The sequence below is a fragment of the Condylura cristata genome, unplaced genomic scaffold (assembly GCF_000260355.1).
Source record: "Condylura cristata isolate star-nosed mole 26May11 unplaced genomic scaffold, ConCri1.0 scaffold00016, whole genome shotgun sequence".
Classification (NCBI taxonomy): Eukaryota; Metazoa; Chordata; class Mammalia; order Eulipotyphla; family Talpidae; genus Condylura; species Condylura cristata.
In genome coordinates, this window is record NW_004567117.1 from 9069014 (window position 1) to 9080333 (window position 11320).

At 39.0% G+C, this 11320-nt stretch overlaps 1 protein-coding gene across 1 annotated transcript in view; it reads left to right on the forward strand.

Moving 5' to 3' along the window:
• The window catches only part of MYOM1 (myomesin 1), a 124683-nt gene continuing 113363 nt past the window's right edge, over nt 1–11320 (forward strand). Inside the window, exon 1 of the mRNA XM_012725755.1 lies at nt 1–57. Coding sequence (XP_012581209.1) covers nt 14–57 — 44 coding nt within the window. The 5' untranslated portion in view covers nt 1–13. The remainder of the gene's footprint in view (nt 58–11320) is intronic.

The following is an 11320-nucleotide window of genomic DNA, read 5'->3' on the forward strand; positions in this document are numbered from 1 at the left end:
GCCTATCTTTCTGATGTTTCTGTACATCTGGACCATACAGGAAATCTTTGTCTTCAGGTACCAATCTTCTTTCCACTTGTCCCTAAAAGTTTGGAGAATTTGGCTTCTGCTTCAAAGCCTTTCTTTAGTCTTAGAACAAGTCACTCAGGTGATCTGACCCTCAATTTTTTTTTATGTTGTTTAGCTTCCACTGTGTCAGAAAATTGACTTCGTTGTCTTCCTTGTTAATGTCTGCTTGTCTATTGAGTATTCTAATTAAATGAGATCATTTTTATGAAAAATTTTGTTAAGTATAGGCTTTCAAACTTTGGACCAAAACTCAAAGTAAGAAATTTGTATCACTAAATAGTGTTGACTACCTATGTTTCCTAATATTTCTATTTTCAATTTTATGCTATATAACCTTTTTAAAGTCTCTTCAGACCTAGTACCTGTGAATTTATGACTCACTAATGTGGAAATTCTCAACTGAGGGTGACCTCCCTCCTCTGGGAGAACATTTGGCAATGCCTGGAAACATTTTTTATTTTCACAGTGGGGGAGCTAAGGTATAACCCAAGGATGTTAAAGAACATCCCACAATGCACAGGACAGTCCCCACAACAGCATAACACTATTCGGCCCAAAATGCCAGTCATGCCATGGCTGAGAAAACCTTGCACTAACATTTTGGGAGGTCGGAGTATATAGAATTCTGTTCTTGTGGGGCACTGTAGTTACTAAAAGACTCTATCATGCTTGCCTGTTGTGCTTTTTCCCCCTCAGCTCTGACCTAAGGAGAAGGAAAAAAAGGAATTCAGCTACTACCTACCTATAATGTGTTAGGTATTTTACATAAGCATTTTTATCATTTAGTGCTTACAACAACCCTAAGGTATTATTACCTCCATTTTACAGGTTAGAAATCTGAGGGTCAAATACGTTAGTGATTTGCATATTACCCAAAATGCAATAAAACAATCAGGATTATAACTCATGTCTCAGCTTTCCAGAGGTAGGCTTAGAAGGGCCAGTGTTTCTTAATTCACTATCCCTAACTGCTAATTACTAATTATTAATTACTCACAGATGCCAGCAAATATTAGGAAACTGGTTCCTTCTTCAAGTGCTAAAACTAGTATGTAGCCCAACCCAGGACCCATTTTACTCTATTACACTGTGTTCTCTTCTTTGGTCCAAAAAAAAGCATGGCAGAATTAACCTTTAACTAAGTCAGTGATTGCCTATGGATCATTTGCAATTTTTATTAAATATAAGAAACTTTAAAAATATATTTACTTATTTATGCATACAGGCCAGAGGTGCAGGGGTGGTGAGAGGATTCACCAGAGACAGAGTAGGGAGCAGAACAGGCAGGTCAATGAAGTTACATTGCTGAGGGGTGCAGTGGGCGGGGCAGGAGAGGTCTGCGGCATCATGTGGGTCACCTCTGGGGTGGGGATCGAACTCATGCTGAAGTGGCTTTAGCTTCTTAGTGCTGTGCTTTAACCCATTGCGCCACCAGGGAGGGCCCACATATAAGAAACTTTTAAATGTTGAGAGTTATGACTTACATTCTGATTTTGCCAACATAAATGGGATTCTACTTCTTTGTCATGTAGTGGGATGTAATAGTTAACATTAGTCCAGAAAACGGTAGAAGGAGCCCTTTCTTTTAAATGAGGTAAAAGTGTTTAATCTGTATGGGACTTAGTCCTAAAGCACCAAATACACAAATAGTATATTTAAAAGGCTTAGAAAATTCTATACAAATAAGGAATTTCTTTAAAAACATATTATCTTTCAAAAAAAATATTATCTTTCTTATGGTGATGGCTCACAGGTGATTTGGTGATGGGAAACCCACAGGGATTACAACTGAGATGGAATAAGGCACAAGATGATGTAAAGATAAACTATTAAATTATTTTTTAAAAAATGTATGAAAGCATGTATATATTATAAACATTTTAGGAAACAGAAAATAAAAAAATACACTATCTTTCAATTTAGGAATGATAAAAGAGATAAAAGTAGTAATGTAGATTTGAATTAAGAGTATTTGGGGAAATTATTATTACTATGCTAGTAAATTTCAAGAAATAAGTTACATAAATGCTTTAAAAAAATGAAAATAAATGAGAACCAGGAACATATAATAAGAACAAGCTAAACCACAAAAAAAGATAATTACCTGAAAAATAGTTACTTTATCCTGATAATTAAATTAAATGAACTATATCTCTAAGTTTTTTTTAATAGTTTATTTTTACATCATTTTGTACATTTTTTTTTTCATCTCAGTTGTAATCCCCGTGGGTCTCCCAACATCTCTAACTTTAATAGCCAGATTCCTAGTATCATTTACTGTTTTGAAATATATAGTCTAACATAGTTGATACTAAACAACAGTTGCTAGTGAGTGAATGTAGTGATCAAATTACATAGACTGAATGAATTATTATTAAATATCTCCAAAGAAAACAAATACCTAAAACAAATTATCATTTATTCATTTCGCTTCCTCCTCTGAAAAGACTTTCTGGGGATTAAGTGAGATAATCCATGTAAATTTCTTTCTTTTTTTTTTTTTTAAAGATTTATTTATCTATGCACACAGAACTGGGGTACAGGCCAGAAGTGCAGGGGCGGTGAGAGGCTTTACCAGAGGAAGAGCAGGGAGCAGAACAGGCAGATTGACAAAGTACACTGCTGAGGGGAGCAGTGGGTGGTTCAGGAGAGGTCTGCCGTGCCCTGTGGGTCACCTCCCTGGCCAGTGATTGAACTCTTGGTGTGGAGAGCTTCATGGTGCTGTGCTTTACTCATTGGGCCATCAGGGAGGACCCAAACTATATAAATTTCTTAATGAGAAAGGACCTTTGCTTGTGGAAAGTTACTGAAGTTTAGAGTTTGTAAAGCAGTTTTTCTGGCCTGGTTAATGGACATACTAAGGCTTTGTCTGTTTCTCAGATGGAAATAAGCAAAAAACTCATACTTGAATGACCACACACCACCCACCTACAGTGGGTGCCACCCTGATGTTCATGCTCCTTCAGATGTCACTTTTATATCTCTGTCTTCTCATACCTCCAACACCTTTTCCCCATCCTTGCTCTCCTCAGATGGCCTTGTAACACCCTGAGAAATAAAATGCCTCCCATAAGCTCCTACCATATCTACCCACCAACCAGCATCTGAACAGATATTGTTTTCTCTCTCCTCTCCTATTAAATAGATAGAAATTCTCCTATGTAAAACCAGCTCCTCCATTTGCTCACTCATGTCACTCTACAATTTTGCCCTCTCCAGGATCTCGAGTTCTTTATCTATACTGGATCACTCCCATCAACAAGTACTTTGTAATGTACCCCCAAATTAGCCAGCAATATCATGGCTCCACAAAGATGCCCAGGTCCTAATCCCTACAACCTAGGATATGTCAGGTTACTTGGCAAGGGGAATTAATGTTGCCAATGGAATTAAAGTTGCTAGTAATCAGATCTGAAAATAGGGAGATTATACTGCATTATGCCAAGTGGGTTCAGTGTAATCACATGGACCTTAAAAAGTAGAAGTGGGGGCTGGTGGTGAAGAATAAGACAGTCAGAAGGAGATGTGATTGTGGAAGAATCGTGATGTGATTGTGGAAGAGTGATTCAGTGTTGCTGCCTTAAATATGAAAATCAAGGACCATGAGCTGAGGAATGTAGGTGACTACCAGAAACTGGAAAAGGCAAGCAAACATTCTCTCACAGAGCCTCTAGAAAAGAACAATCTTACTGACACCTTGATTTTAGCCCAGTGAGACCCAAATTGGACTTATAACCTAAAGAACTATAAGGTATTTAAATTGTATTGTTTTACACCACTAAATTTATGGTAATGTGTTATAGTAGCAAATTCTTGATGCACTTTCTTCCTCCAGCTCTTGTCCTATATCTTTGCTCCCCTTTATAAAACTCAAAAAAGTCAACTATATTCACTAGCTCCAATTCTCTCTTAAATACCCTACGATAAGGCTTCTCCCGCCACCATTCCACTGAGTCAGTGTTTATCAAGGCTCCTAATGGCCTCCATGTCATGATGGCCAACTCTCAGTCCTTAAACAGATTTGACAAGCTGATCTTCCCCTTACCTTTAAAATATTTTCTTCTCTTACTCCAGGAAACCATGCTCTCTTGGTTTTCATCCTTCCTATGACTACTCCTTCTTTATGACTACTCCCTTGCCAGTTTCTCCTAATTTTCCCAGTTCCTGGGAATGGTCCAGAATTTAGTGTTTGCCTCTCTAGTCTTTTTCGTTGACACGTCTACCCTAGCTGATCCACTCTTATGACTTTAAATACTTCTTAGATACTGATCAGTCCTAAGTCTGCATCTCTTGCCAGTAACACTATCCTAAATTCCAGGTTCATGTTTCTAAGCATTCACTTAGCATTCCATGTGAAGGCATCTCAACCTTTGTACTCTAAAACCAACGTCCTTACCTTGCCTCCTAAATCTGAACATCCTACTGTCTCCCTTTAATGCAATTATTCTTCAAACTGATATGACCAAAAACCTTGGCCTCATCTTTGCTACCATTTTCTTTTTTCACAGCCATCACCAAACCTTTTAATCAAATTATATCCAGGTTCTAGAAACCTCAACTGATAGCCCAAACCTATCAGTTAAGTCCTTCAAAATATTTTAGAACTTAATAGTGAGGGTGAAAGCCAAATGCTTTACAGGGGGCTATAAGACCTAAAGAGAACAAATTCCTGGAACATCTTTGACTTCATCTCTTACTACCTGCACATCCCAATTGTTCAGCCATACCGATCACTGTAGAAAAAGTCAAGTATTCCTCTACTTCAGTATTTGCATTTGATACTTCTTTTGATTTTCTGATCTTCTAATATTTCCTGCATTCTCTCAGGTCCTTACTCAGATATCACTAGCTGAGTAACATCTTACCTGATTGTTCTGCTTAAAATTTCATCATTCATCTTCCACCTCCAGCATTCTCTTCCCTTGCTTTATTTTTCCCATTGAACTTGAAGGGGTAACCCTGGCATGCTATAATGCTTCTTGCATTATAAGGTTTCATGAAAACATGTTTTCTTGACCTGCTGTTTATTGAAATCCAGAATAGTAATTACCATATTGCAAGTTCTCAATGAACAAAAATAAATATTGGATGAATGAAGAACTGGAAGGTAGAGTGTAAGGATAATTGGTAGACATATGAGGCCAAAATATGTAAGCAGAAACCATATACTGAATAACTATTCAGCCATTCTGAAGGTCAAAGGGATACCAATGATCTATCTTTTTTTAAAAAAAAAAAAGATTTATTTATTTGTACAGAACTGGGGTACAGGCCAGAGATGCGAGGGTGAGAGGATTCGCCAGAGACAGAGTGGGGTGCAGAACAGGCAGATCGACGAAGTACACTGCTGAGGTCAGCAGCAGGCAGGTCAGGAGAGGTCTGCCTCGCCATGTGGATCTCCTCTCTCCTTGGGGAAAGCAGGGTTCGAACTCATGCGGAAGTGGCTTAAGCTGTGCTTTAACCCGCTGCACCACCAGGGAGGGCCCCAATGATCTATCTTAAATATGGAATTGATATGATCAGAATTGTATTTTTTTTAAGATTTATTTATTTATGCATACAGAACAGGAGTACAGACCAGAGGTGCAGGAGCTGTAAGAGGATTCACCAGAGACAGAGTGGAAGCAGGTTGAGGAAGTACAATGCTGAGGGGAGCAACAGGTGAGACAGGAGAGGTCTGCTGTGCCATGTGGGTCAGCTCCCAGCTGAGGCTCAAACTGGTGCTGAAGTGGCTTGCAGCCAACTTCCTAGTGCTGTGCTTCAACCACCTGCACTGCAAGAAAGGGCCCCAGAATTGTGTTCTTTTTACTCTGATAACAGTACAGAGGATGAACAGAGGGTAGCCAGGGAGAAGAAGGAGCCAGGAGTCCTGACAAATTATTATACATATCACTGAAGTAAGGAGTATGGGAGATAAAATTTGGGGCTGGGATGTGGTGATGGCAAGAAAAGACAGTTTTGGATAGTTCTAGATAATGAAGTAGAAGATAGTACTGAGGCATTTACAAAAAGAAAAATAGTGCAAAGATACAAAAAAAAATACAAAAAAGCTGTGAAAAGTCATGGAAGATCTATAGAGATATTACACTGACTATTTAATAGGAAATCCAGAACAATGGAAAACAGTATTAAAAGAGAGAGTGACTGAGAACTTTCCAGAATTGAAAGAGTCAAGTTGAAAGTACTCTCTGAGGCTCTCCCTGGTGGCGCAGTGGGTTAAAGCACAGCACTATGAAGCTAACTGAAGCCAGTTCAGCATGAGTTTGATTGCCAGCCAAGGGGGTGACCCATAGGCACAGCAGACCTCTCCTGTCTTGCCCACTGCTCCCTTTAGCAGTGTACTTCATTGCTCCACCTGTTCTGCCCCCAACTCTCTCTGGTGAATGCTTTTACCACTACCCCTGAACATCTGACCTGTACCCCAGTTCTGTACGCATAAATAAATAACTCTTTAAAAAAATAGAAAGTACTCTTTGAATAAGAAGCAGGAAAAATTAAAGTGAATCTAAACAAGTCACACCACAGTGAATGTTCAAACCTCAAGGTTAAAAGGAAAACAGTGAAATCTTCCAGTGATAAAGATAGAATGCCTATAGTGGAGCAACAGCAGTACACTTTTCTTTAGCAACAATACATGTTGAAGGTGAGAGCAATATCTTCAAAGTCTAGGAGAACACCACCTGCTCCTCACATAATACGCATGGAGGTGTTGCAAGGAATCCAAACGACTCTCTCTAGAGAATTCTGAATGCTGTTCCCTCTAGAATTTCTCAAATCTAGAGACTGATCACCTTACCTCTTTTTTAAGATTTATTTATTTAGGCCCTCCCTGGTGGCACAGCGGGTTAAAGCACAGCAGTGAGAAGCTAAAGCCACTTCCGCATGAGTTCGATTCCCACCTGCCCCAGAGGTGACCACATGGCATGGCAGACCTCTCCTGACCCGCCCGCTGCTCCCCTTAGCAGTGTGCTTCGTCCATCTGCCTGTTCTGCTCCCCACTCTGTCTCTGGTGAAGCCTCTCACCGCCCCTGAGCCTCTTGCCTGTACCCCTGTTCTGTATACACAAATAAATAAATCTTTAAAAATATATATTTATTTATTTATGCATACAGGCCAGAAGTGCAGGGGGTGAGAGGATTCACCAGAGACAGAGTGCGGAATAGAACAGACAGGTGTAATGAAACACACTGCTGACGGGAGCAGCTGGTAAGATAGGAGAGGTCACCTCCCTAGTTAGGGATTGAACTCGTGCTGCAGGGGCTTTGAGGTAGCTTCGTAATGCTGGGCTTTAACCACTTGTGCCACCAGGGAGGGCCCTGGTCACTTTACCTCTTAATAATTCCTGAGGCGGTAATTAACGAGGGTTCACAAAATTGATGTCATACTGTTGTGTAATATCACACAGTTGTGTTAGTCACCTGACCAAGGTCATATCGTGGGGAAGAGAAAAGGCAGGAATCTCATGGATGTCTGTATGACTTTTGAACCTGAGCTTTCAGTCTCTATGCCGTATAGTTTGGGGAAGCATGCTAAAATTTTAAGAGTGACTTAACAATTTAGAGCAGAAATATTTACCTGAAATGTGAACTTTTCTTTGTTCTTCCCAAAAAAAAAGTGACTGTATGGTCTCTTGTACTATTACCAATAAGACTTAATTCTACATAATAAAATGACTTGGGAAAATATCTGCTTTGCCAGCTACTTGTGTGTTATAGCTGTTGATTCTGAATTCTTTCCCCTGGAGAAATAATGGTAGTAGTTTGTTTCCTATAACTTGTCTCCATTTAACAAAACATCTCAACTTGCATGGTCTCAAAGGGTGCTGACTCAGTAAAGCACTAAAACATTGGTTCAACAGTGCTACTGAGTTATTCCTGAAAAGCCAAAGAGTCACAAGGTCAAGTTTGAAGAAGCTTTACCAAGGGCAGTTTTCTTAGGTGTCTTGCTGTGTGCTGTGCAATTTATTATGTGCTTCGGGAGGAAAACCATTATATGAAAGTGAGCAAACTTCCCAAGAGTGCTCACTTTTTTTTGTTTATATTCCCAGTACTGTGCACAGAGCCAGGCATGTCATCTGTAGTCAGCAAAATCTAAATAAAAATTATAAATCTTATTTAAGAACTCTAGGGCAAATGTGGTAGAGAAGACTAAGAAAGAGCCAAGAAGTCATGAAGTGATGAAAATACTCAGTTCCGTGCATGTGATCAAGCTGCTGCATGGCCTGCTAGGTTCAGCATGAACATTTTCTTAACACACAGGTAGTTTGAGAGACCAGGTTAGACACAGGGTAGATCTTGTTTGCATATATAGGCCAAGTCAAAATTATTGCCCAAGGCAAGAGAGAACAAGGCATAATGTATTTTATCTTACAGTAAGTAGTTCCATTTAAACTCTTTCATATAAAATGCCTCAAATGTTAGTTAATGTATATTTTATCAGCCTCTGTGCAACGAATTATAATCCTAAGGCCAAGTGTACCTTAACAATTAAAGGGTTTTCCTGTATTCTGCAAACAAAGGAAGAGATCTGGGTAAGCAATGCGAAGGGTCTTAGGGAAGGAGGTGGGGGAGATGGATTGAGGGAAGGAGAGAGAGAGAGGTGGGAAGACCAGCAACTGGTGAAGGCTAGAAATTAATTCTGTTTCTATAGCAAGTGCAGCATTTCACAATGAGCCAAGGCCACCGTGGTCTGGTGACCCAGAGCCTAGTCTGGGTGGTAGACGAGCATCCAAGCAGCAGCTGGGCCCCTGCCCCACCAACCTCTGTCAGTGCGGCATCACCACAGAGCTGCCTTTTTCCAGGACTAGTCTGTTGACCCTAGAAGTTCTCCCCAGCTCCTAGCTTGGGCAGGAGCACATGCCTGGCTTCTTACAACCGATAGATCCTGATGGCCGTATTTTGCAGTTATCCAAATACAGATAAAACTAGAACTAGATCTAATGGTAGATCTAGATCTAGATCATCTAGTTTAGATAGGGTTCATTTAATAACTACATGAAATTTGGCTTCCTGTGAGAGTCCTAGGTCTCCTGCCTTTAAACAATAGCACCCATCCCCACTGCTCTACTCATAACAAGGTGAGCCTGACCCATCTTACAAAGTTTTAAAGAACTGATAGCATGTTGAAGCATCTTCCTATATTATTGAAGTTATTGAATGATACCCAGTAGAAGGCATTTCAGATGTAAACTAACAGATAAAAGCATTTTTTGGAGAAAGAGGGTTTATTTCATTCTGCTACAATTTGTACCATTAGGATTTTACTGCTAGCTTATTAGCAATACAAGAATTGATAGATAATTGATAGGACAGGCTATTGTAGATAGAAAGCACCTCAGAAATCAACTGATTCAACCTCCTTATTTTGTAGATGAGATAATGGTATGAGAAGAGAATTGATTTTTCAAAGTCACTTAAAATTTGTCTGAGTCACAAAAGACCTAGTGGCTAAATGTCATAAATACAGCATTTTTTAAATTAAGCAATTTAAAAGATTTCCTCAAGTAAATCAAGAAACAAAAATTACATAATTTAAGGAATGCAGCATAATATTTTGATATGTGCTTAGTTTGTGAAAACAAACTGGAAAGCAAATTGGAAGCAATTATTTTCTGGTATTCCATGCTTTTATATTACAGTTTTTTAATTTGTCATTACTTTTAGTGTGGGGGAAGTACTTGAGATCTCCAACCCTTAGGACTTTCAAGTACAGAAAGAATACAGTATTGCTACGTATAGTCAGTGAACTCAGTGTTAACAGCAGAAAAGTCACTTTGAAATGAGCTTGTTTGGGGCTACCTCATATTCCTTTCATCAAATCTTACTGTATATTTATTTGGATAAGCTATTTGGTTTTCACTGGAATCCTGTGGATTAATGATAAATAACAGTATTTTACTTTTTCCACAAGTGTGTTTGGACTTATTTTGCATTTTTTAAAAAGATTTATGTTTACAGAACAGGGATACAGGCCAGAGGTGTGGTGGGTGAGAGGATTCACCAGAGACAGAGTGGGGAGCAGAACAGGCAGATTGATGAAGAACACTGCTGAGGGGAGAAGCGGGCGGGTCAGAAGAGGTCTGCCACACCATGTGGGTCTGCTCCCTGGCTGGGGATCAAACTCTGGCTGCAGTGGCTTCTGAGAGCTTCCTAATGCAATGCTTTAACCCGTTGGACCACCAGGGAAAGCCCCTATTTTGCATTCTTAAGGGGGATCAAAGTCCAGTTAAATGTTTTAATACATTGATACTTGTAGCTAGGACATCTTGGTCTAATAACTAGGTTTCTGTCACCTAAGAAATATAATTAAAACTGTTCTTTGGTACTAATTTTTAAAAGCATCCATGTAAATAGTAAAAGAAGGGGTATGTAGATGAAGACAAATCAATTTGAATTGTATAAGGAAACTGCATCAGGACTAAATGGAGTGCAGTCTTGTACATATTAGAATCTGATACTGAGTTATGAATGGAGACTTATATATTGTTTCAAAACCACTTTAAAATATTTAGTGTCTTATAAACATAGTATCATTGGACAATAAAACATACAAGACAAAAAGTACATACACTTTAGAATCCAAATATCTCTGAATGAATTGCTTTTCTATTATTTACAAACTGATTTTTGGCAGTGAGTTTACCTCTGGAAGCCTTTATTTCCTTGGCTGTATAGCAAAGCTGGTCATAACTAATTTACAGGGTTTTTGAGAATTAAATGAGAACCTTGCAGATAGACTACTTTTGTCTGGTGCTTGGTAGATCCTCAACACTGTTTATTGTAGTTATCATCAAGAAAACAATTATAATGTAGGATAATGGTATTGAGTCTGTTCAATAGTTTGATAGACACAGTGATCTGTATTCAATTGATGTATCATTACTCAGAACAGAAGGACAATATATAAGAATACCACCCTATTCAATGTATATGATCTGAACAATCAGCATTTCAGTTATTACTACCAGTAACAATATTAAGATTTCTGAGTACTATGTAGCAATCACTGGGCTAAGTGCTTTATCTCCATTAGTTTTTTTTTTTTTTAATAAGGTGTGTGTGTAGAAGAACTGGGCGTGAGAGGATTCACTGGAGATAGAGTTGGGAGCATAACAGGTAGATCTACTGAAATACACTGCTAAGGAGAGCAGCAGGCAAGACAGGAGAGGTCTTGCACCATGTGGGTCAGCAACCTGGCTATAGCTCTGAGACTTAACACCTATGCTACCAAGGAGGACCCTCCTATATATATA